We start from the raw sequence: 26,680 nt of genomic DNA, 5'->3' as shown, positions 1-26,680 counted from the left end.
CGCTCCTCCCCTCGCGCACTGCGCCCGCCGCCGCCGGCACCGCCGACCTCCCCGCGCCGCCGGCGCCGGGTGCCCGCGCTCCCAATTGGCCCTCGCGCGGTCGCTCGGATCCGCAGCCAATCGGTGGCGGCGGTGGGGGCGGCGCCTGCCCAACAGGCCGCCGAAGGCGAGGCGATTGTTGACAAACTCGCCTCCGAACGCGGCTCGGGCCCTGACTGCGGCGGGAGCGGCGGCGGAGGTTTCCCGGGCCTGTGGGCCCGGGGCTGTCCAGCCAACCCTGCCCCGCCCCTCCGTCAGTCCTGGCGCCGCGCCCGCCTCTGCAGCTCCCGCCGCCCCCAAGAGCCGGTCACCTGGAGACAAAACAGGACCCGCAGGGCCGGCCCCCGACTCCAGCCTCGGCCGCCGACCCCAGTCCAGGCCCGCTAGGGCGGGCAACCTAAAGGCCACCCCCTCCCCAGCCGCAGCCCCCATTCTCATCCCACTTCCTCCCTCTTTCTCCCCACGCGCCACGGGACACGCACCAAATGGCCACCGACGCGCACATCCGCAACCACCGCCAAGAAATACATCCACACCCCCATCGCCGGGGTCCAGCGGGCATTCCACTACCTGCGCCAACCCCGAGTAACAGGCCCCCGAGGGCATGGTACAGCCAGCCAGCCAGCCAGCCAGCCAGCACTGCGAGTGGATCGAGCGGCGCTTGGGCACACCCGAATCGCTAAGAGGGTCGGGCCCCACGGACCGGGCCGGTTCTACAGCCAGCGGCTCGTCCACCGCGTGCCCCCGGCGGTCGGAGGAGGCCCTCTTGTCTCTCGCTGTTTGTGGATCTTGCGTCTGGCATCGTCCGCAGAGCGCCCGCAGACGGGGCAGGGCCCCCAGACACGTCCCAGAGAGAGGACGAAGGCAGCAGCAGCCCAGAACTTCGGCCTGAATGAGTAAAAAGAAAAGCCGAGTCCCGTCAGTTTAATCACCGTCGCTGTTCGTAAATCCTTCACAACGGGCCCGCGGCCCCCCCCCCCCCCAAAAAAAAGCCGAGACGCGCGACCGGCTGGTATCTCGCGGCCGCTACTTCGGGCCGGTCGGAGCTGACCGGCGGGCGAGACTTTACGGCCGGGCTCTCAGCCTGGCCCGGCGCGGCTGCCCCCAGCTCCCCAGCCAGTGCGGGGCGCACGCGCCGCCTCCCCCAGTCGGCACGGGGAGGTTTCACCATCCCGGGGCGCCGCATCCCCGCCCGAGCCGTTAAGTGCTCGCAGCCGCGGTGCAGACAACCCTCCCCTGCCTGCGGCGCGAACTCGACCCGCACCAGTGACCGACTCCCACCGGACAACACGCGGGACGAAGACGCGCGCCTCTAACCGCACGTGCGCGGGAAGCGGGCTGGAGGTGGCGCCGTGCTGGCTCCAACGCCAATCTTCCATCCGTACCCAGCCTGCTCCCCGGGACTCGAAAGTATTTACCTTGCGTTTCTCAGTTCGTGAATTAGGGTCAGACATTGGGGGGACGAGGGCCAGGGGAACGGCACCGAGGCGGTGGCACCGGCTGCGGCGGCGGCGAGAGCGAGGCGAACCCAAGCAGCCTGAAACAGTGCTGGCCACAGAGGGCAGGGCGCGCAGGGCGGCTGCGAGAATCCGGGGACCGCGGCGGCGAGGGCGGCGAAGTGGGACCGAGCGCTCCTGCAAGATCGAGACCTGGCGGCTGCGCGGAGCGAAGTGAAACCTGCGCGGCTCTACTGCCCAGCTCAGGCTGGCGGCCCCAGGTCCGGGCCCAATCACCGTGGGCTCCGCCCCCGCTAAGTCCCGCCCGGCGCGCGGGCTGGAAAGCCCCGCCCCCGCGGCGCCGCGGCCGCCGGCGCGTGCAGGCTCGGACAGGTAAAGGAGGGGGCGTCCCCGCCGACTTCCCAGCTGCGCGCGCCGCCGGCCCTGCCCCTGCCGGGCGTGTTTACCAGAGAGACTTGGGCTAAGGACTGCTCTGCGTGCCCCCATCCCCCATCCCAAAGTGCACTCTTTCCTCCCCACAGCCCCCGCAATTCACTGGTGGCCGGGGCGTGCGAGTGGAACAGAGGGGGCGCTCCGGGCACACTCTGAGCCAGGCCGGGCCTCTGCCGCCCGCGGAGAGCCTCAAGAGGCGCCCCTGAGCCTTGGCTCTGCCTCGGGAGTTTCCCTTCTGACCCGTCCTGGGGCAGGCGCCGAGACTGGGTGGGTCCTCGGGAACGCGCAGGTCCAAGGGTGAAAGGGGTGTCTCTTAGTTCTCCTCCCTTCCAGACGAGGGGGCTCCGCGTTGGACCCCCATCTGCCTACTGCTCACCTTCCTCTCTCTCGCCTAACGCGGTACTCTTAGGCACCCTCTCTAAAGCCACCCCCAGCTGCCTCCAGCTTTTCTCCCGCGCCAAACCTCTGGTAAGAGGTAAAGCCTGTAATGGGGAGATGAGAAAAGGACCCAGGGCGATCCCCGGATGCGTTTTTCCGCAGCCCCGCTGCGAGGCTGGGAGTGAACGCTGAGCAGGTGAAATAGGGAAATGAAAAAATCTTTTAAAATCCTTTTAAGAAAAAAGGACTGGGAAGAGTCGTGGCCTCCAGATGGGAGACAGCATGGTGCCTTCACTTGGTTGGGTCCTCGCGAATTGTTGGGCTCTCAGAGAACCGTCCAGGAATGGTCCCTTGGCGTGTTAAGGTCAGAGAAGGCAGCGCGAGGGCCTCGGAGGGCTCGTAGAGAGCAGCAGGGAGAGCGCAATATACCCCACCCTTCCTCCCTGCGGGTCCCCGTCCCCTTGTCCTTAAGACTACGAAGCCCCACTCCCACTCCTTCCCCGGGAGACCAAAGTCTGTGAACGCCGTGGTCCGCACGCCTACGGCCCTTTCGATGCGCATCCTGCATCCCTACCTTCCGAGACGCCCGCAGCCGGAGTAATGGAGGGCAAATAGGTTAGGAGATGGAACATCCCGCCGCGGGAGAGATCAGGCTAGATGGATTACAGACTCAATTTAGGGGCCTCCCTAACCCGAACCCCAGAAGAGTGCCTCGGTGCAGAGAAGCAAGTCAGCGAGGGATGATCCCGCCGTCTGGCCACCTTGGTCAGTTTTTATGTTTTATAAGCAAGTGCGGAACATTAACAGCACAGCCCCAGGTTTGTTTTCTCAGCGCATCCTCCCGTGAGTCCTGAGCGAGGTGAAGGAGTCCGAGGGGCTGGAGGACGCGCGCCGGGCTTCACCCCGGGATTTCGCTGCAGGAGGGAAAGGACGCGCGCGGGTGTCGGCAGCTTGAAACTGCCATCGGTGGCTACAGGTGGCTGCTGCAGGCAAAGTCTGAGCCTTAACCTTCTATCGCGGCACTCGGGGAAAAGAGACCAACCTTCCGTGCCCGCGAGGAGCCCCAAACCCGCCGCGCGCCCGAATGCTCCGCACTCTCCGTGGGGTTGGACGATGAAGACGGGGACCGGAAAAGAACCACACAGAAGAAACCCTGATGGTTGTTTTTTGCTTCTCTGCAGCTCCGCCGCCCCCGCGTCGTCTGCTCTGGTGACCCTGTGAACACTTTAAAAAAAAAAAAAAAGGAGTCGGAGAAAGCAGCCGGCTACATGCTCTTATTTGGGCCACAAGCAGGCGGTCGGCTCGGAGGTGGCAGTCCGCGCAACCCAGACTGTGCTGAGGAGCTTCGACCAAGGGCCTGGCGTCGGGTGACAGCGTGCCCTTAACGCCCTCTCCCGCAGAGCCCCAGCCTAGGGGAGGGCGGGTAGGTGTGAGGTCTTGACTCCCGTCCTGGTTGTTGCCCTTGCGGACAGAAGCAGAGCGATGTCCCCTTCTGCCTCCTCCGCGAGATGTGGAGAGGGAAAACGGAGGGCATATACTGAAAGCAAGAGTGAAGTCGGGCGACATCTATGGCCCTCGCTGGAACCACAGGCGTGTCTCTCCAAGTCCCGAAACCAACTTAACTACAGTGGATCGCTTCGCTCACCTCCCCGTGCTCTGCAAGCTGCGGGAACCTTCCCGACACTTAATTTCATTACGAAACTGTATCTCTGTCTGTGCTCTTCTCAAGAACACATTACACTTTAATTTGGTAAAAATGTTTCCGAGCTTCGTCTCGCGGTCAGTCCGGAAGCTGCCAGCCTGGAGGGACGCGCCCGGGGTTCATGCTTTGCCCAGAGCAAGACTCCAGGTTCACACTCCCCTTTCTCGGCTCCCGTGTTTCCTCGCAGGGCCCCGGGGAGGGGGGGCGGCTGGGAAGGCGTCACTTGCTGAACTGAACCTTTGCCTACGGGCGTTTCATTTTTAGACTTTTATTTATTTTTCATCCAGCACCACAGTCTTCCCAAATCACTGGGAACCTGAATCACCACTAGCATCGGGAGACCTTGGATGGCAACCGGCTCTGGAGCGCGTCCAAAGGAAAGCCCACTCTGTGTAGTGCCCTAGGCGACAGAGGGCATGGCCCGGCGAGTCGGGGTTACTTGGGGAGGGTAAAAGCCGCGTTCCGGATCGGAAACGGGGCTGCCGCCTCCCAAGAGCCTAGTGGCCTGGCCAGCCTCAGGGGGAACCCCATTCCATGACCGAAATCCCCGAGGGCCGCGGCGCAGCGCGTGCCAGCCGGCCTCGGGCCCCAGCTCCAGGCGTCTGAGAAACACTCCGGCAGCTGCGGGCAGGCCACCACCCTGGCCGCCCCACCCGCTTACAACTTGGCTCTCAGTTTGGGCCGCGGAGACCGCGCTCTTTCCCAGGCCAGGGAATGCTGTGGTGCTGGGTACAAAACCCAGGCGGCCTTTGGGTTGGCGAGTCCAGCGATCGGTGCGTGGAGGGAGGCGTGTGAGATGTTAAAGGCAGAGATCACCCTTAGGGCATCATCCTTCACTGAGTCGCACAAATGGAGCAACTGCAAAAGACAACACAGAGGAACCGGTGAGATGTTGGCTCACTCCTCACAGCGCTTTGGTGCCTGCCGCCTTGCCACCCGCAAGAGCCGGCACACCCAGCCTCGCTGACACGAGCATCCCTTCCGATTTCCTGGGACCCAGGAGGGTGGAGACTGTTGGTCACCGTCACAAACCTTCTTCATCTTAGAAATTCCGAGCTCCTGACACTTAGTCTAGCAGAAGCAAGCTTATTCCGCCACGCCGTGGGTGTGGGCTCCAAATTAGCTGGGAGCCGGAGCCCAACACCTGGAGAATCCCCCGTTCCAGCCGCTCCCCTCCCCTCCCCACTTCTCTCCTCCAGTTCTTTCCCTTTCCCTCCACTCTACCTCTGGAGTGACTGGGCTGCCACCCTCTGGCACACAGAGGCAACTGAAGAGCAAGAGCATCAGAAAAAGGTGAACCAGTGGAGACTTCCCGCTCTTCTACATTGACCGGCACCTCCCACCCCTGGCTGGCAGAGACCACAGTTCCTGAAACATCTGCACAGTGGAGCTGGGGGACCAAGGCCATGCACTGGTACCTTTGCGCACCTCCCACCCCCGCTGCTGTGCAGGAAATATAACACAAAGGAACCCCACTGACACCCTTGTGTCCTGACAAAAGTTGGAAGGCACAGATAAGCTTTTCCTGCAGAAGAGAAAGGGAAATGCAGGCCAGTGATTTTGAAGGAGCTGCACTGAGTGTATTTTTATTTTATTTCCCATGGTTTAGGTGCCAGGAAAGAAAAAAAGTTCTTAAACATAATAGATTGTTTTCCTAAACCTTGACAAGGGCAGGGCAGAAGAACTACTTTCCTTTCCCACTTACTAGCTACACAATTTACTCCTCCATTTTTCAAGTTTTCAGCCAGCTATAAATTTCTTTCGCTCACTAAATTACAGTTAGCCCCCAGGTTTTTATGGTTTATTTTTATGGTTTTTAAAACATCACTTACACCAACCCCACCTTTGCCCTCATGGTGGCGGTCATCACTGAGTTACACTAATGCTGTTAAGACAATAGTTCTCTGCAACAGTTCAAAATGCCACTTGAGGTGTTCAGAGACAATGAGAGTGGGCTCCCCAAGGGGGGATGGGGAGTAGGTGGGGAAAGAACATGAATTTTAATAGTCTAACAATCCATCTTCCCTTAAAACTTGCTCTATTGCATCAGTATTTTCTAATGAAAACCTTCATTCTTTATACACTGTGGTTAAGCATCATCAAATCAGTACTGAAAAGACTTTGATCACATTCACAAGGTGCACTGTGATGAACTTTCACTGACCAAGATTTCAAAGTTTGTAATTAATACTCTTGACAAATCCCTGACTAATCTGTCAACTCTGTCTCTACCCACACAGTTCAAAACCATGAGATGATGTGCAAGTCCCTAAAGCTTCCACACATTGTAGTATCATTACTGGAGACAAATTTTCCTTTCGGTTAGCATTATGAAACTCAACCAGTTCTGTAGTATATTCTACAACAGGGAACATTCAATTATTCAAATGAGTATTGCATGGAAGAGAATATGGGTTTGTCTGATGCCGATCACAGAATAAGGATCTAGAGGTATTATAAGAAGCAGACTTCTTTTCTTTCTTTCTTTTTTGGATAGGTGTAGGTCTGTGTGCGCTTAGTCATATCCAATTCTTTGCAACCCCATGGACTATAGCCCACCAGGCTTCTCTGTCCATGGGATTCTCCAAGCAAGAATACTGGAGTGGGTTGCCATTTCCTTCTCCCGGGGATCTTCTAGACCCAGGGATGGAACCTGTATCTCCTACATCTCCTGCATTACAGGCAAATTCTTTATACTAGCACCGCCAAGGAAGCCAAGAAATGGATTTATTTAGAGAGAAATGACTCCATAGAGTGTGGGCCATCTCAGAAGGCTAGAGGACTGGGAAATCGGGTATGGTTAGTTTTTATGGACTAGGTAATTTCATCGGCTAATGAGTGGCAGGATTATTCCAACTACTACAGGTGAAGGGGGTAGGGATTTCCGGGAACTGGCTCCCTGCCCACTTTGTGGTCTCTGATGGTTGGCCTCAGAAGTGTCCTGGTGCTGGTGGGTGTGTCATTTGTTTGTTGACGTATTTCAAAGAACCTGTACTGACGCTTCCCCAATGGCTTAGCAGGTCGTCGATGCAGGAGACACAGGTTTGATCCCTGAGTTGGGAAGATCCCCTTAAGGAAATGGCAACCCACTCCATATTCTTGACTGAAAACTCTCATGGACAGAGGAGCCTGGCGGGCTACAGTCCACTGAATCACATAGAATCAGATATGACTTAGCGACTGAGCATGAACGCAAAATAGCCCTCCTTCCTTCTTTCTCCATTTGTCACAGACTGCAGCACAAGCCCCAAAATGATGAGTGTCCAGATGGAAGGATAGAGCAGCATTCCTGTTGGACTCCTACCTCTGGGAGGGATGGTCATGATAATGATCCTTCTTCCACTTACAAAGTGTGCACCATAGTCCCCAACTGTGCTGGGCACATTCTGTGCTCTAGAGGCGAGGTGCATACTGCAGAGACAGGCTCCAACACGGTGTGGTATTAGACACTTTTTCAAATACAGTTCTTCATATAAAGTAACCAGTAGCTAATGTAGCATCGATTAGCACACAGTTACAACATTTTCTTGGGCTTCCCTGCTGGCTCAGTGGTAAAGAATCAGCCAGAAATGCAGGAGACATTGGTTCCACCCCTGGTCTGGGAAGATACCCTGGAGAAGGATGTGACAACCCACTCCAGTATTCTTGCCTGGGAAATACCATGAACAGAGGAGGCTGGCAGACTATAGTCCATGGGGTCACAAGAGTCGGACACAATTTAGCAACTAAACAGCAGTAACAACAGCATTTTCTTATTACTAGGGAGCCCTTTAGGACTTAGCAAAGTACTATAAAAGTTTAGCTTTTATACTTCTATACTACAAGTATAAAATGATACATATTGTAACCTCTTTTCCCCCACTCTGTCCTGCCAGTGAGCCAACGGTGCTGGACAGAGTACCCTGAGTCCATTCATCTCTTTGTAAAGAGTATTCATCAGTTTTTGGAAAAACATCAATGGAGAAGTGCCCTTAAATATAAGAGAATATGAACAAGTTATAAATTCTTGCGGAAATTTTTTAAAAGGACAGGCCAAAAGCAAGGGAAGTATTGGTCTAAAAATAAGAACATAAAATCTGGGACTTCCCCAGTGATCCAGTGGCCAACTAGATCCCATAAGCCACAACTAAGAGTTCTCCTACTGCAACAAAATAAATGTTAAAAAAAAAAAAAAAAAAAAAAGAAAGAACGGAAGATGCATTGGAAGTATCGGGTGAGGAGGATTGAAAATATCTACTTTAAAGAAAGAAGAAGTGCTCCATGATGGAGGGACAGCATGTGGATATGTGAATATGTGTATTGGGGGTGGGGTTTATAACGCTGATTTTTCTTTCCACCCCTACCTGGTTGCAGTAGATTAGTTTTGTTTTTTTTCTCTCTCTGACTCTCCTTGCATTTTTCTTATTCCAGCTGGGAGAGCAGGATGGCCTAGGATGGGCAGTGACCAAGCTTTATAGTCTTCTAAACAAACTTTATTTTCTATGGTGTTGGTGCTAATTATAGAACAGATGCCCACGTTTCAAGGTACCCAGTGCACTTACAGTGGCACCCCAGCTATTCCTGAGACTGTCTTCAGGTTTGCCTGCCTCTTTCCACATCCCCCGTCTCTGTTCCCAGCGCCAGGTGACCTCACACTGTTCTCTGTTTGTGTAAAGTCCCTGATCTCAACTTGAAATGTCCCTTAATTAGCCCACTTCTTGCTTGGGCTCCATGATAGAGCCTTTTTCTCCTTGAAAATAGAGCCCTTACATCTGGGCTGCCTTGTGACTTGCTTTGACCAACAGAATGTGGAGAAAGTGATGCTGTGTGCGTCTCAGAGCACAGGCTTCAAGAAGTCTTGCAACTTCTACTGTCACTCCCCCGGGACCCCGAGACCCCTCGCTGTGCAGAGGCCCAGCCCAGCTTGTCAGAGGAGGAGAGGTCACGTGGGGCAGAACCAGACTCGCAGCGAGACATGTTAGTGAGGCCATCTCAGACCCCTCAGTCCTATTAAACTCGGATTGCAGTTATCCTACCGAAGGCTAGCTCAAGAATTATGCTAGAACCCAGGTTGCTTACCCAGAGAATTGCAAAGAATAAACAACTTTTATTTCATGACACTAAGTTTTAGAGATGTATATTATACAGCAATATGTAACTGAAACAAAAAGTTTAATTCAACTTTCCATCCACTGGGGTTATCTTCAGCTTCACTTCTACCTTCTTACTTTAGTTATCTGAGGACAATTTTATAATTATACAAAGTAGTAGACAGGTGTAGAACTAAAGAGCCTCTTGATGAAGGTGAAAGAGGATATTGAAAAAAAGCTGGCTTAAAACAACATTCACAAAATGAAGATCATGGCATCCAGTTCCATCACTTCATGGCAAATAGAAGGGGAAAAGGGGGAAACAGTGACAGATTTTATTTTCTTGGGCTCCAGAATCAATGTGGACAGTGACTGCAGCCATGAAATTAAAAGATGCTTTCTCCTTGGAAAGAAAGTTATGACAAATCTAGACATTGTATTAAAAGCAGAGACATCGCTTTACCAACAAAGGTCCATATAGTCAAAGCTATGGATTTTCCAGTAGTCATGTACAGATGTAAGAGTTGGACCATAAAGAAGGTGCTTTTGAACTGTGGTGTTGGAGAAGACTCTTAAGAGTCCTTTGGACAGCAAGAAGATCAAACCAGTCAATCCTAAAGGAAATCAACCCTGAATATTCATTGGAAGGACTGATGCTGAAGCTGAAGCTCCAATACTTTGGCCACCTGATGCGAAGAACTGACCCATTTGAAAAGATCCTGATGCTGGGAAAGACTGAGGGCAGGAGGAGAAGGGATGACAGAGGATGAGATGGTTGGATGGCATCACCAACTCAATGGACATGAGTTTGAGCAAACTCCAAGAGATAGTGAAGAACAGGGAAGCCTGATGTTCTGCAGTCCTTGGGGTCCCAAAGAGTCAGACACGACTTAGTGACTGAATGACAATAGGTGTAGCTGATAGGCTTAATGGAAAGACAGAACATCAGTCCTGAAAGAATAAACCCAAATGAGTGTCCAGTAGTAGGGTATGTGGGAGAGAATTTGAATAGCAGGCTGGAAGTCTCACTGCAGGCCACCACCCAGCCCACTTCCCTAGTGCAGTTTAGACGGCAAGTCACCAGAGCCTGCCTTAAAACCACCCTCCACTCCTTCAGCTTCTCTGTGAGGGGCTTCTGTTGTTGTTTCAGTTATGTCGTGTCCCCATGGGCTATAGCCCGCCAGGCTCCTCTGTCCATGGGATTTCCCAGGGGATCTTCCCAACCCAGGGATCAAACCTGTATCTCCTGCACTGGCAGGTGGATTCTTAAACCACTGAGTCACCAGCAAAGCCGAACCTCCAACAAAAATCCTCAGTACAAGTCAAGTGTCCGGGATGGGGGAAAAAGAAAGCATTTGCAACCAGCGATCCCAAATCTTGTAACTGCTTAAGTTCTCCTGTGCCATTGGTCAAGGGAAATGGATGGGACCTGGTCGGGCCAAACCAGAAGCAGCTGGTATGATGGATGGGTGCCTCTTTATCACCTTACTTCAGCAGGATGGCAGGGTTTCCTGACTCCCAGAGCTGTTTTAAACAAGGATGGCCCAGGACATCCCCAGGTGGTCCAGTGGTTAAGACCTCACTTTCTAATGCAGGGGGTGCAGGTTCAATCCATGGTTGGGAAGCTAAGATCCCACATGCCTCATGGTCTAAAAAACCAAAATATAAAACAGAAGCAATATTGCAAAAATTCAATAAAAACTTTTAAAACTGGCCCACATCAAGAAATCTTAAAAAAAAAAAAACAAAAAAAAAAACATTTGAAAAGAACAAAAGAACAAGAATGGCCAGCAAGGGATTATCTCCAAGGCCTGGAGTCTGTCTGTTCTAGAATGTGGGTGAGAGGATGGAGTGAGGTAATTATGTGAAGGTCACACCGTAAGGTGCAAAAGGCAGGAAAGCAGAAACTTGTCAGCTGTTTATCCTCAAAATGCCATTGTCAAGGCCTCTAAAGGCTTCTGAGAACTCCTATCCAGGAAGTTTCAATGCAAACCTGTCCATTTACACATAAAGTCGGGGGCTGACATGACAGGATGTGAAATCAGGAATGGGTACCTGGATGCATAACTTGCCACTTCTATTCAGTTGGATTTCTCTTTATTCTCTGATGCTTAATATTTCTCACTTAAAACCGTTTTAAAGAGCACTCTCCTTAAAGAAGAGGGTCTATACATCAACACATTGGCCTTTCATCCAAGGCATTGCTGGACTCCACCTGGGAGGTGATGGCAACTAGAAAGTGACAAGCTGGGAAACAGGCATAGAGACACCTTATCTTACAAGTCCCCCCTCTGAGATGTGTGAAACCTTCATACTGATGTGTGTGCACAGGTGTGTGTGTGTGTGTGTGTGTGTGTGTGTGTAACAATATCAGAATGTATCGCTTCATTTCAGTGAGCCACCTTCTCCTGATGGTTGTTGAAAATGTTCAATGAAACTGGGTATCAGTGTACATCCCTCAGACACACTTCAAACATTTCTCATCAAAGGAAAGGTCGATTCACTTTTGTTGTCTGTCTTCATCACCCATGGAAAGTCATCCAGGCTTTCTCTACTCTTGATTTTTATTCTGGAATCTGGTGTGAGAACTCCCTCCACTCTCCTCTGTAGCCCCTTTATTAAGACTTTCATTATGTTCTCTAGATTTTTGCGGGGCTTCCGTCATGGCTCAGATGGTAAAGAATCTTCCTGCAATGCAGGAGACCCAGGTTCGATCCCTGAGTCAGGAAGGTCCCCTGGAGAAAGGAATGGGATACTCCAGTATTCTTGCCTGGGGAATCCCATGGACAGAGGAGCCTGGCTGGCTACAGTCCATGGGGTCGCAAAGAATCAGACATGACCGAGCAAGTAACACACATAGACTCTTGCTGCCCAAAGTTACCTTCCTTGAGTATCTTTTAAAACAATTTCATTTACTTTTGGCTGTGCTGGGTCTTCGTTGCTGCATGGGCTTTTCTTTAGTTGTGGCAAGCGGGGACTGTTCTCTAGTTGCATTGCGGTGGCTTCTCTTGTTGTGGAACACGGGCCCTAGGGCAGGTGGGCTTCAGTAGCTGCAGCACATGGGCTCAATAGTTGCAGCTCCCAGGCTCTAGAGCATAGGCTCAGTAGCTGTACCACAAGGGCTTAGCTGCTCTGCGTCATGTGGGATATTCTGGATTGGGGATTGAACCCATGTCTCCTGCACTGGCAGCCTGATTCTTTACCACTGAGCCACCAGGGAAGTCCTGAGTACTTTTTTTTCCCCCCTGATCATTCTTCTTCCCCAAAGCCTAGAATCACTTCCACCTGCTTCTCAGGTTAAGGGAAAATGACCAATTGTGAACTTGAATCCTTTAGCAGTACTCAGTATATTGAGTTCCCATAACTATAATAGTTTCATCATCCACTATCCATGCACAATCTGCATTTTCTACTTGCACCAAGGAAACTTATCGTGCCTTCCACCAGATGCTCTTCACTCTCGGGAATTGGACCACATTTCCATTCTCCCTCACCTGACACACTGCAGCTTGACCAGGTCTCTTCCAAGTTTTGCATACTTAGTTATAGTCTTGCTGCCTTTGTAAAGCCATCCTCAAATACTTGCTATGTTAGTTGAAACAACCTGGATAGGTCATTTCATTTTGTCAACTCTCAGTTTCTGCATCTATAGAAAGGGAATATTGTCTCTCTCTTTCAGGATTTTGTGAGGATTAAGTAATAGACATGTATATACTTATATTATATCATAATAAAGCATTTAGCATTACTGGCTTTGTCACATAGGAGATACTAGCTAGATAATGATTCCCTCCATTTGCTTTTCTGTCACTTTCAATTTTCCTGAACACCTAGTTCTTAGCTGTATATCTATATATGACTATTATATATATATGTATGACTATTGTATATATATATATATTCAGTTCACAATTTTCATTTGCTCTTCTTTACAGCTTCGATTTCTTTGCTGCATTTTATGATGGCTGCTTTAAAATCATCAAATAATTCTAACATCTCTGTCATCTCAATGTTGGTATCTATTGATTATCCTCAAGGTCTTCCTTATTCTTGGTTTGATGACTGATTTTCAACTGAGACTTGGACATTCTGGGGCATGACGTTGGGAGATTCTGGTCCTTATTTTAATCTCTGGTTGGATCTGGTCTCCTCTGACAGAGGTTTGGCAGTGTCAGGCAGCAAAAGGTCGTTATCTTTCAGGATGTTATCAAACTCTTCTTCCAAAACTCACTCTTTGGTCAGTAACAAGACGTCAGGGCACAGGAAAAGCGCAGAGCTGCTCTCGGCAGGCAACATGGCATTGTTCAGGCTTCTGCTCTCCTTGGAGGCCGAGCGATGGTGGTGTGGCTGCCCGCTGTGCTCTGAGACCCCGTCTGATTTGGGCTACCTGGAAGAATGCGGCCATGGCCAGGGGGTTCCACCCATTGCCTTCAGACTGCCCCTCCCCATGCCGAAGCTGACCTCAAGGAAAGGACATCCTGCTTTACAGAAGGATAGCAAATCCACTGGAAACATATCGATCTTATCTTTAAACTGTATTTTATTTTTCAGTATTTTTATTTATTTGGGGAAAACAGGGCTTCCCAGGTGGCGCTAGTTGTAAAGAACCCGTCTGCCAAGGCAGGCAGACATAAGAGACTCAGGTTTGATCCCTGGGTCAGACAGATCCCCCGGAGGAGGACAAGGCGATCCACTCCAGTATTGCTGCCTGGAGAACCCAATGGGCAGAGGAGCCTGGTGGGCTGCAGTCCACGGGGTAGCACAGAGTCGGACTCGACTGGAACTGCTTAGCACAGCATGGCATTGATTTTAAAGAGTGGTATTTTAACGCGCATCTTTCAGGAGGTCTGGACCGGTTAAAATAAAACAATAATAACCTGTTCTTACATGCTTCATTACCACACAGATGCTATTCTCAGGGCTACCTAGATGCCACTCCAAGCCAGCTTTAACATAATTAGCATTTCATATGTGTGGATGATAGAGGAAGAAGTTTACATGGGCATCTGAGCCCCTGTTGCCTAGGAAATCAGCAGTGATGGGCTGGCAGAGAACTCTCTTATGAAAGTGCACCAGGCAGCCGAAGTACACAACAGACACGGCCACTCTCTCAGCCCGTGACCATGAGCAGACAGCCTTTCCCGATCTGCTACTGCACGTGTGAAATGGCTTCATGTGTGTGTCCTAAGGCTGATTTGCAAGAGTGTCCTTCTTGGTACCAATCACTATAGCTGGTAAAAGCACAGAAATGGTAACTTCAAACCTTACCAAACCACAAATATACTTGCTCTAAGATAGCAATTACACATACTTTTCAAAAGGATGTCTAAGTAGCCAGCCTTTATCTTCCAAGGCATTGTTAGATATTGATGGGCTTTTTGTGTAATTTTCTGCCCCTGTTTCTTCCAGTTGACTTGATTTTGGATTAACAGAAAATGAACCAGACACTTTCAAAGAAGGGGAACCTTAAAATAATCAACAAATATTTTTAATCTAATAGATAGGATAAGGAATAAAGTTGAGGCGATTGGTGAAATGAGGTTTCCGTATATGGCTGTCATGGCCTTCGCTGCTGCTTTGACATGTAACTGAGATTCTGCCAGGAGTCTCTGGCCACCTGTGCCTGCCTCTAGCCTCCTCTGCTATTCCATGCTTGCACTGTGCAATCCTAGTCCCCAGTGGACAAGTCATAGATCAGTACCCCCAGCCTTTGCCCAGGATTCACCTCTCCCACATAGTATCTGTGCTTCCCACACTCCACCCTAGATGGCTTAGCATGCAAAGATACAGAAGGAGTCACTTGGCTGCCTTGATTTGGCAGCTTTCCTGCATCTCCAGCATCTTCATAACAACATCGTGCAGTGGTTCGGCCTTGTGACCTGAATGTTCTGTGCTCTGCTCCCCGGGACGGCCATTTCCTGAATACCTACCATGCGCCAGGACACAGACGAGGTCTTTATATTAAGGGTCTCCCTCCATTCTCACAAAAACTCTGTCAGGCACCAATCCAGTTTACAGATGAGAAAGCCAAGGCATAAAGAGTTTAGGATTTGGCTCCAAATCATATCCCTCATAACTGGGACAACTAGGGTTTTCATCCAGAGCTCTCTGCTTCCACAGCTTCCAGTCTGCCTCCATCTCCCCCACGTCCCCCATACCTCACTGTTCCCAGGCCCTGAAGGGGAGAGGGTGCTGCTCTGAGGAAACGCCTCCACCATGGTAGCAAGCACATGACCTGTGCGGTTTCTCTCTAAGTCAGAATCCATGTTCCACATGTATCCAACGTGGAAGGCACGGATCTGACCAGCCACACTGGCTCAGATTCCCCAAGGGGACCAAGGCAGTAATGGTGGCCCCGGGGTCTCTGGGGTTTTGCCACTGAAGGAAGGTGTCGAAGACAGTGAGTTCAGAGCCAGCCACCATGATGTGAAAGGGCCAGCCTGATGATCTGGGGGGCTCTTCCCAAGGACAATGCTTCAGCTCTCCAGAAAACAAGCCGGTGAGGCTCAGATACAAGGGTCTTCAAGAAACAACAGGTTCTAATGGGACTTCCCTGGTTGTCCAGTGGCTAAAACGCCATGCTCCCAATGCAGGGCACCTGGGTTCAATCCCTGGTCAGGGAACTAGACTGCACATGCCACAACTAAGAGTTCACATGCTGCAATTAAAGATCCTCCACATCACAATGAAGACTGAAGATTTCAAGTATGGCAACCAAGACCCAGCATAGCCAAATAAAACAAACAAACAAATAAATATATATATAAAAGAAAAAACAGATTCTCTGAGGGAGGGCCACTTGCTCTGGATTCTTTTCTTGCACGGGCCTTCCTGCTTCTCTGGCCCACACCTTAAGCCACCAAACACAGTTCAATCCCTTCAAAGAGCAACAGTGCTCAGACGTTCAGTCGTGTCTGACTTTTTGCAACCCCATGGACTGTAGCCCGCCAGGCTCCTCTGCCCACAGGATTCTCCAGGCAAGAATACTGGAGTGGGTTGCCATTTCCTTCTCCAGGGGATCTTCCCCACCCAAGGGCTGAATGTCTGGCATCTTCTGCATTGGCCGGTGGATTCTTTTCCACTAGCACCACCTGGGAGGCACCAAGAGTGCATGCCGTGAAGCAGCTAAGTCTCTGCGCCACAACTAACGAGCCCATGCTCTAGAGCCACGGCCCAGGGGCTGCAACTGCTGAGCCCAAGCGCCACAACTAATGCAGCGGGAACACCCGGGAGCCTGTGCCCTGTAATAAGAGAAGCCGCTGCAACGCAAAGCCCGCACACGGCAAGAGTAAGTCCCGGCTCGCTGCAACAAGGGAAAGCCCACACAGCAATGAAAACCTGGCCCAGACAAAAATAAATTAAAAGAGAAGAGTTCACTCCCTCTTTAGACAAGCATTCTCTAAACAGTCAGAGTGGCAGGCCTGTAATAGCTAATTTGCCACCTCAGCCCCAAATGCCAGGTTGGTGATCAACATAAAGCCTTTACATGGAGCATAACTGCACTGTGTCCTGTGCTTCTAGCTCTGTCAATTTACCTAACAACCTAGGAAAGGGGAGAGCTGCTCCTGTTTCTAATGACCACTGGCCAGGTCCTCTAGGCGGAACCAGACCTTAGATTTTCAGTCCCCAGAACATACAGTCTCATGGTTGCTGTAGCCAAATTTCATTAGCATGGAACAAAATTCTGTGGTTCCATTAAATAATCATGACTTCAGCTTAATATTTTCCCTAAATCAATATAGATTATATTTATGCTGATTACTTCTTCATCTGATAAAAATATTCAGCATTGTCTAAAATGTTAGAATCTTAAATTGCCTTCCTTACCAAACAACAACAAAAGTGCCTTTGTTTAGCCCAGCTAGAGAGTTTATTTAGATTAGAGAAAAATTTACCTTCATAGTGTTCTTCCTATTGCGATGTTTCTCGACCAAAGAGTACACAATTCCATATTTTCTAAGTGCTATTGACAAAGCCCATTTCAGAGAAGAAGTGGGACTCTGAATGCTGATGTGATGACCTCCTTACCTCTAAAATGTTAAGATCAAGTGAGTTTGGCAGAGTATTTATAAATATTATTATTATTGTGTGTTCTTAGAAATAAAAAGCAATTTCTTTATAACTCTGGTATTTTCTAAAACCAAGTCTGCTTAATCATCATTACTAAATCAAGAACGCTGAGACAGAGGTATCAACTTTAACCACTTAATAAGAACTTCTGACATTTATTCATACTGCTACTGATTCATAAGAGGAAAAGTTTAAAAAGAAGACAAGTGCATATAGCTTTCCCTTTAGAATACAGGAAACCATATAAAAGTATTGGCAATGGAATTAAAGTAACCACAATGCCGCCCTTGGTAGCATTTTCTACAAAGACATTTACATGAAACGAGAAAGAATATTAAATTAGGTGGTTAAAATAAAACTTCACTATTAGCTTCACACGTTTTCATACATGAGATTATGGCATTTAAATCAGCTGACAGTTCAGCCTTGTAAGTACAGACACAAAGAAATGTGAACATACCCAAGAAGGAATAATTTTCATTGAAACTAATTTTTTTTTTTCAAGAAGCGGAAGTTCCACAAACTGCCAGAACTAAATATACAGTAAGAGTCCAAAGTTATTATGCAGAAATTCTGTGTCCATGAGTCCTGGAATTTTGGATTTCATCAACCAAATGATTTCAAAAGCAATTTTGGAGGACTTCTAGTTAAGATGTAAAAAGATTCAAGAGAACTTAGCTCTCATGGTAACAACCAGAAGTTGAACCCATATTTAATCAAAGATTTCTGAGACACTGTTAACATCCTTCCAGCTCAACTGTTGATAAGATCAAAAGGCAGTATGGGAATGTGGTGGGGGTTGGGCTAGGCATAGTGAACTCATTCTAATTAAAGCAGCTTCTGCTCAACTTGACTCTAGGTAGAATCCTAGGGATCAGTCTCCCACCCTAACCACTAGACAAAGGAAAAGGAAATACACAAGAGAACATAAAATCTATTATACATCATGTCTGGAATATGATAAAAAGGTATAAGATCTGCAAAGAAGCTGGAAAATACAACCCTAAATAGAATTATCAGTACCATCTTTTAGATTCCATATACATGCATTAATATATGATATTTGTTTTTCTCTTTCTGACTGATTTCATTCTGTAAAATAGGTTCTATCTGACTCAAATGTGTTTTTTTTTTTTTTTTATGGCTGAGTAATATTTGCAGGTCAGCAATGGAGACGCAGACATAGAGAACAGACTTGTGGACACAGTGGGGGAAGGAGAGGATGAGATGAATTGAGAGAGTAGCATGGAAACATATACATTATCATATGCAAAACAGAAAGCGAGTAGGAATTTGCCGTATGAGTAGGGAGCTCAAACCCAGTGCTCTGTGACAACCTAGAGGGCTGGGATGGAGCGGGAGGTGGGAGGGAAGCTCAAGAGTGAGGGGACAGGTATATAACCATGACTGACTCATGCTGATGTATGGCAGAAAGCGACACGATATTGTGAAGCAATTATCCTCCAAATGAAAATAAACAAATTAAAATATATATAAAATTATATTTATATATAAAACCCCAAATCCAGAGAAAGCACAATTGGTATAAGCAGACGAGTTACTAGAATTAGCAAATTGTTTTATAAACAATTATTATAGGTACTTGGGCTTCTCAGGTGTGACTAATAGTATAGAACCTACTTGCCAATGCAGGAGACACAAGAGGTGTGAATTTGATCCCTGGGTTGGGAAGATCCCCTGGAGTAGGAAATGACAACCCATTCCAGTATTCTTGCCTGGGAAATCCCTGGACAGAGGAGCCTGGTGGGCTACAGTCCATGGGGTCACAAAAGAGCTGGACATGACTTAGGCAACTAAACAACAACAACTAATTTACTGGATTATCACAAAACAAGCACACTCATGTAACCATACCTAGATTAAGAAAGAGACAAACTATATTCCAAGAGATCTTGCCTAAAGTCTCTCCTACTTGAGCTGCCTGTTTTTTCTAACACTGTCTCAGCAGTAGCCAATTTGGTGAACAGAATTAATACCTGGTAGTCTGAGGCGATAATCTGTGATGTGAGTGACCAGCTGTCCAGGGAAGGAGGAGCCTGAGGAGTTTCAGTGTTCTATTGACCAATGGGTACTGACAAGTGAGTCCTGTCCCTTCTCTGTCCCTTAAAACGGGGACATTACTACTAGCTGTCTTTGTGTGGTTTACTGAGTACCAAGGGCTTTGGGTTATCCAGAGGAAGGGAGAATTGGAACAAGACCCAGCAGTATCTAGTCTCTAAAATTAAAGGAAAAGGGCAATTTCCCATCAGACAAAGAAAAATTACACACGTTATTTTGCTAGAAATATTGATTTCTAGCTAGACTATTAATTTCCACCAAAGTGGATACACTGGGCATCATTTCTATTTCCAGTTCAGTAATTCATTTAAATTCTGTTATTATGAAATGATAATAAAACCCACCTTGTCCTTAACTGTGACTTGGGTCTGTTCCATCTGTTTGACTCAACTGAATTCTACCTTCTGGAAGGTCTTTTTAAAATGTAACACAGCTGCTCTTAGGAACAGATCTCACCAACAGGAAACTCTCATTGGGCATCCAGGAGTGAGGGGATGACCTCAAAGACTCATGGAGAAGGACATTCCAATTAGCCAGTACTTGAGGCATCTCTCCAAGGAGCCCAGGATAATGCAACTGCCAGAAAAACTCAGAGGCTGGGGCTCAGCAAAGCAAGTTACTCTCTCCTGCGGTTATAACAAGTCATCCTTCAGTGAGTGAAACAGAATGAGCATGGCTCTCCCAGATACACAAAGCAGTACTGTGAGGCAGGGCACGAGGGTCGACCAGATGGCTGCCATGCAGAACCCAGGTTACAGAGGTGGTGACCTCAGGGTCCATTGTGTGGCCAAACCGAAGAAATACATCCCACTTGTATTTTCTTAACCTCTGTTGAATGGCCTGCACTGATAGGTTCAACAGTGTATTTTATGCCACTGAAGAGGTAAAGGGAAGGGGGAAGGAAAAGAGAGTTTTCTCCTTGTCTTAGTGCACTCTGTTAAGACTGAGAATTTTTTTACCTGTTTAGTTTGAGAGTTTTGGGCTCTGGAAATAGAAGCTAGACCAGGATACATCAATATTTTGAATCTTGTCATCTCCTGGAGGTGAATCAGTGGTCTTACAGTGGTAAAAGGGAAGTTAAAGCCAGTTCTGGGGGTATTAATACACCACATTAACAAATTAAAAGATAAAAACCATATGATTATCTCAATAGATGCAGAAAAAGCCTTTGACAAAATCCAACATCCATTTATGATAAAAACTCTCCAACTGGAGCCCATTATACAGAGTGAAGTAAGCCAGAAAGATAAAGAACATTACAGCATACTAACACATATATATGGAATTTAGAAAGATGGTAACGACAACCCTATATGCAAAACAGAAAAAGAGACACAGAAGTACAGAACAGACTTTTGAACTCTGTGGGAGAAGGTGAGGGTGGGATGTTGCGAAAGAACAGCATGTATATTATCTATGGTGAAACAGGTCACCAGCCCAGGTGGGATGCATGAGACAAGTGCTCGGGCCTGGTGCACTGGGAAGACCCAGGGGAATCGGGTGGAGAGGGAGGTGGGAGGGGGGATCGGGATGGAGAATACATGTAAATCTATTGCTGATTCATGTCAATGTATGACAAAACCCACTGAAAAAACAAATAAATAAATAAAAAATATATTTATCTCACTAAAAAAAAAAAAAAAAAACCTCTCCAGAAAGCAGGAATAGAGGGAACATACCTCCACATAATAAAAGCTATATATGACAAACCCACAGCAAACATTATCCTCAATGGTAAAAAACTGAAAGCATTTCCCTTAAAGTCAGGAACAAGACAAGGGTGCCCACTCTCACCACTACTATTCAACATAGTGTTGGAAGTGTTTGCCACAGCAATCAGAGAAGAAAAAGAAATAAAAGGAAGCCAGACAGGAAAAGAAGAAGTAAAACTCTCACTGTTTGCAGACGACATGATCCTCTACATAGAAAACCCTAAAGACTCTACCAGAAAATTACTAGAGCTAATTAATGAATACAGTAAAGTTGCAGGATATAAAATTAACACACAGAAATCCCTTGCATTCCTATACACTAACAATGAGAAAACAGAAAGAGAAATTAAGGAAACAATACCATTCACCATTGCAACAAAAAGAATAAAATACTTAGGAGTATATCTACCTAAAGAAACGAAAGACCTATACATAGAAAACTATAAAACACTGATGGAAGAAATCAAAGAGGACACAAATAGATGGAGAAATATACCGTGTTCATGGATTGGAAGAATCAATATTGTGAAAATGACTATAGTACCCAAAGCAATCTATAGATTCAATGCAATCCCTATTAAGCTATAAATGGTATTTTTCAGAGAACTAGAACAAATAATTTCACAATTTGTATTGAAATACAAAAAACCTTGAATAGCCAAAGCAATCTTGAGAAAGAAAAATGGAACTGGAGGAATCAACCTGCCTGACTTCAGGCTATACTACAAAGCCACAGTCATCAAGACAGTATGGTACTGGCACAAAGACAGAAATATAGATCAGTGGAACAGAATAGAAAGCCTAGAGATAAATCCACGTACCCATGGACACCTTATCTTCGACAAAGGAGGCAAGGATATACAATGGAAAAAAGACAACCTCTTTAACAAGTGGTGCTGGGAAAACTGGTCAACCACTTGTAAAAGAATGAAACTAGAACACTTTCTAACACCATACACAAAAATAAACTCAAAATGGATTAAAGAGCTAAATGTAAGACCAGAAACTATAAAACTCCTAGAGGAGAACATAGGCAAAACACTCTCTGACATAAATCACAGCAGGATCCTCTATGACCCACCTCTCAGAATACTGGAAATAAAAGCAAAAATAAACAAATGGGACCTAATTAAACTTAAAAGCTTTTGCACAACAAAGGAAACTATAAGCAAGGTGAAAAGACAGCCTTCAGAATGGGAGAAAATAATAGCAAACGAAGCAACAGACAAAGGGTTAATCTCAAACTAGATTTTTAATTTCTAATTTTTAATTTTTAATGATGCAATTGCACTCCCTGTAAAACTACTCCATTGTGATATTATTTCAGTGACACCCTGGCTTCTTGACCAAGCATCCACCATCAGGAGCCGCCCCTCCCCTCTCTGATGGAAACGGTATTTGTGGCTTCTCTTCATACCAGCTTCTCCACTCAGCCTGGAGGACACAGCCAAGTGTTCTCAGAACCTCACCACTGACTTGTAGCTGAGTCAGATAGACCTTCCTAGGTGGATGGAATGGGGATGGGAGAACCAGAGATCTTTTCCCAAGTTCCTTACCAAAAAGAGAGAGAGAGTCTGTAGGTAGTAGGTGAAGCCAAGGGACAGAGAAAGTCTTCCTCCCTTTCCCAATCCAACGAATGTTTGCAATACCCTTTGCCTAAAATCTCAGTTCATGTTGCATTTGGTTCCAATATCTGAACATCTGTTAAGCTGCCTTGATCCAGGTGTTTGGAGAAACGGAAATGGAAGGATAGGAAATCTGCACGGCCATTTAAAAAGAAACATTTAATGCAGCATGGAAGACAGCCTGTTTGTAGGAAGAGAAGGGCACGTATACCATTTCTAAGCCTCAGGGGTATGAGCACAGGGTACCTGTTCTTGAAGTAAAAATTTTAGGAGAAGGGTTAATATCCCAATACTGTCTTTCCATCTTGGAACTCTCCTCCAAGTTTTTCTTCCTGTTTTGTTTCTTTCACTCCAAGTCTTTATGGCACAGGGCAATGACTGCATTTATATTTTGCACATAGTTTGAAATAGTAAATAAGTATCATCCACCCTCTAAATTCGAAGGAGCCAAGTGGCATCCTAGTTTGGGGTTTGGTATCTGCCACTCTGCACATTCTTACTCCAAGCCACTTCCTAAGAATAAATTGATGTGATAGTGGCTTCATCAACTCAGAGCTACTTCATTAACTCAGAGCTACTTGAATCTGTCAGTCAACAGGCTTGAATGTTTTTCCTCCTTAATGATTCAACTGGGAAGCCCAGTAAAGAACTGGCCTGCCAATGCAGGAGCCTGGGGATACATGGGTTTGATTCCTGGGTTGGGAAGATACCCTTGAGGAGGAAATGGCAACCCACTCCAGTATTCCTGCCTGGGACAATGCCATGCAGAGAGAAGCCTGGTAGGCTACAGTCCAGGGGCCACAAAGAGTTGGACATGACTGAAGTGACTGAACACGTGTGCATGCAGCTATTTGATGGACTAAACTGAGCCTAAGACCCAAATCTTAATGGTTGTTTGAGCAAATATAGCAGAAGAGGCAAGATCACTTGCCATCAACAGGCTCCCCCGTACCCCTTGCTGTGGCTGAGTCTCCCAGCAGTTCTCGTTCCAGGAGGAAAAGAAACATTCCTTTTACTGGGGTAGACTAAGGCTGTTAAGTGCTGGGTCCACCCCTGTGTCACTTGCTGTTGAGGGTACAAAACATGTGAATCTGGGTTTCACCCTAACACACCAAAATGCAAACAATCGGTCTAGAGGCATGAGAGGAGGACTCGGGTGGGAAGAGGCGCCAGCCATCCACGGCTCTAACAGAAACAGGGCACTTAGGAAGGAAATGGTTGGTCATGACTCAAGCCGGCCATCAAGGCAACACCTGGGCGAAGGAGTAACAGCTGTGGGTATCGTGTGATCAAATATTGTGGAGATGTCATGACTGCTTGGCTGTGACCATGATCAGTGTTTATTTTCTCTCTTCCTGAATGAGTTTTGGGTTTTTAACTGGATTCCCCTTACAGGCAGCCTCCTGTGCCCTCTGGGAGGTGAGGAGTGGCCCTCCTCATTGCTGTGCTGAGTTACACAGCCCTCCCTCACTTCCCTGAAGGTCCCTGAAAACCCCCATTCTCACATGGTTCCATGATCTGGGCTCAGGGCAGGAGGCAGAAACTGATTCAGCATTTTTCTAAGTATTATTTTTACCATGTTGAATAGGGTCTTTTTTGATCTGCAAGCCACAGCTGGGCTGTGGTTCTCTCGACCCACATAGACTGAAAAGCTTCCTCCCATGAGGATTTCTGAGTGAGAGCTGACCACACATCCATGTACATGCTTCTCTGAACATCAGCAAGAGCCACTGTTCCCAAACCGGTGGGCTCTTGACAGAGCAAGACTGCTGTGCCTGGGAGTTTAGGGAGCAAACACTGCAAAGAGAAAAATGAGCCAGCTTGAAAACTTAGTTTCCTTTAAGGGCTGGTGTAAAATAAGGTGGAGGACTCAAGGCCAAATACTCCTTTCTATTAAAATACATCATTTTACAGAGTGAAGGAAGTCAGAAAGAGAAAAATAAATATTGCATATTAATGCATATATATGGAATCTAGAAAGACAGTACTGATGAACCTATTCGCAGGGCAGCGATGCTCAGTGGTAAAGAAACTGCCTGCGAAGCAGGAGACCCAGGTTCAATCCCTGGGTCAAGAAGATCCTCTGAAGAAGTATATGGAAACCCACTCCAGCATTCTTGCCTGGAAAATCCCATGGACAGAGGAACCTGGCTGGCTACAATCCACGGGGTTGCAAAGAGTCAGAACGACTTAGGGACTAAACAACAACAACAAAAATAGAGACATAGACATAGAGAACAGACTTGTGGACCCAGGGGGAAAGGAGAGGGTAGGGTGAATTGAGGGAGTAGGGTGAAAACATATACGCTACCGTAAGTAAAACAGATAGCCAGTGGGAATTTGCTCAAAGAGTTCAAACTGGGGCTCTGTGACAACCTAGAGGGGTGGGATTGAAGGAGGAAACAGACAGAGCTGGGCCCCGTCTTCGCCCAGGCTGCGAACATTAGGCTACACGCATGGTCACCTCCCAGTGGACTCTGAACTCCATGCCCGGTGTCTATAGAAGTGGCATACCAATGGGAAACCAGGCCCCCCGGATAAAGAGCCTCAGGACTTGGACTTGGACTCTCCGTTGCCTAAAAGAACATGCTAATTATCTCTGTAACAGAACAAACTGGTAAATTCCATTATGTTTATCGGGATATGGCCACAGGCCTATTGATAAATGTCCACTTTTTATCTAGTCTTGTGACACATGAATCATGGGTTAACTTTGATCGTTTCTCTCTTTTACCTTGTCCAGACTAGTTTCAAGGAATCTGGGGAGGTGGGTTTGAGCAAGTACACTTAGGGTATATAAGGTTTTCACAAAAACTGGTCGGGGTCCTTGGCTAAGAGGAGACTCTGCCTTGGGCCTGACGGTGTAATAAACTGCACTCCACTATGTGCATTGTCCTTCTGAGTGAGTCTGTTTCCTGGAACACGTGGCTACGACAGGATGGGGTGGGAGGTGGGAGGGAGGTTCAAGCAGGAGGGGACGTATGTGCCTATGGCTGATTCATGTTGATGTATGCAGAAATCAACACAATGTTGTAAAACAATTATCTCTCAATTAAAAATGTTTTAAAAATTAAAAAAATAATAATAAAAAAGAAGACGCAGACACCTGTATTCAGGAAAACATACACACAAAACTCCGTCATTTTAAAAAGCTGGAGTTTTTGTTCTGTTTCATCTGTTTTTAAGCAACATGAAGTTGGTTTTAGGGGAGATACACAATTGGTAACTTATTTTGAAAGATTTTCCCTCCTGAAGATGAGAGTCAGCTGATAGTTCCTGCTTAATGCTGACAACTACCTAAAGTAAAATTAGTACAAACATCAAGGTTAATGAAAACTGAAATGGGATAAGGCCCAGACACTAAGCTTTCTAAGAACAAAGCTCGCAACTGTTGCAGACACGTAAGGATGTAACGGCAAGTACAGAGCTCTTTTCTTGATGGAGCCCTGGGGGCACCGTCACTAGAACACCTTTGAGCCACGGTCTCTCACTGAGGCACAAAGGTGGAACCACCGCACCCTACAGTTCAGGCCTGGGAACTCTAGAACAGCAGGAAACCTGAGTCTAGAAGCCTCACCTTCCCCTCTCACTACCCGTCACAAATCAGCCTCAGCTTCCCCATCTCTACAGTGGATTAGCAGCTATTCACACTAAAGCCTGTGAATAGGGATTACACTGGCTCATGAAAGCGGACCAACTCTGCCAACACTGACGTGCCAGACAAAAGAAAGCAGGTACTTATCACAGCCAGGAAAGGCTTGGGAGATTGGCTTGATTTTTTTTTTTTTAATAAATAATTTTATTGGAGTATAGTGCTCCTGCTCAGTCACTTCAGTCGTGTCCAGCTCTTCCCAACCCCATGGACTGTAGCCCAGGCGGCGCCAGGGGTAAAGAATCTGCCTGCCAACGCAGGAGACACAAGAGACACAGGTTCGATCCCTGGGTCAGGAAGCTCCCCTGGAGAAAGAAAGGGCAACCCACTTCAGTATCCTTGCCTGGGATATCCCATGGACTGAGAAGCCTGATGGGCTATAGTCCACGGGGTCCCAAAAGAGTCAGACAGGACTTAGCGACTAAACAACAAGGACTGGCCAATGCAGACTTCATTCAGATTTTT

The 26,680-nt window shown here is 47.6% G+C and overlaps 2 protein-coding genes across 14 annotated transcripts in view; both read right to left on the bottom strand.

The window, feature by feature from the left end:
* The window catches only part of BCL2L11 (BCL2 like 11), a 97,131-nt gene extending 93,259 nt beyond the window's left edge, over window positions 1-3,872 (bottom strand). For all 4 annotated transcript variants that reach the window (XM_043918777.1, XM_043918776.1, XM_043918778.1 and 1 more), the window contains exon 1: window positions 3,349-3,872. In XM_043918777.1, the coding sequence (XP_043774712.1) occupies window positions 3,349-3,872 (524 nt within the window). The remainder of the gene's footprint in view (window positions 1-3,348) is intronic.
* A 781-nt stretch (window positions 3,873-4,653) lies between these two features.
* Window positions 4,654-26,680, bottom strand: part of ACOXL (acyl-CoA oxidase like) — a 345,680-nt gene continuing 323,653 nt past the window's right edge. For all 10 annotated transcript variants that reach the window (XM_043918764.1, XM_043918767.1, XM_043918771.1 and 7 more), the window contains one exon: window positions 4,654-4,866. In XM_043918764.1, the coding sequence (XP_043774699.1) occupies window positions 4,666-4,866 (201 nt within the window). In that variant the 3' untranslated portion in view covers window positions 4,654-4,665. The remainder of the gene's footprint in view (window positions 4,867-26,680) is intronic.

This window comes from Cervus elaphus, chromosome 11, assembly GCF_910594005.1.
Source record: "Cervus elaphus chromosome 11, mCerEla1.1, whole genome shotgun sequence".
In the NCBI taxonomy this organism is placed as follows: Eukaryota; Metazoa; Chordata; class Mammalia; order Artiodactyla; family Cervidae; genus Cervus; species Cervus elaphus.
This window is presented reverse-complemented; position numbering and strand designations above follow the sequence as displayed.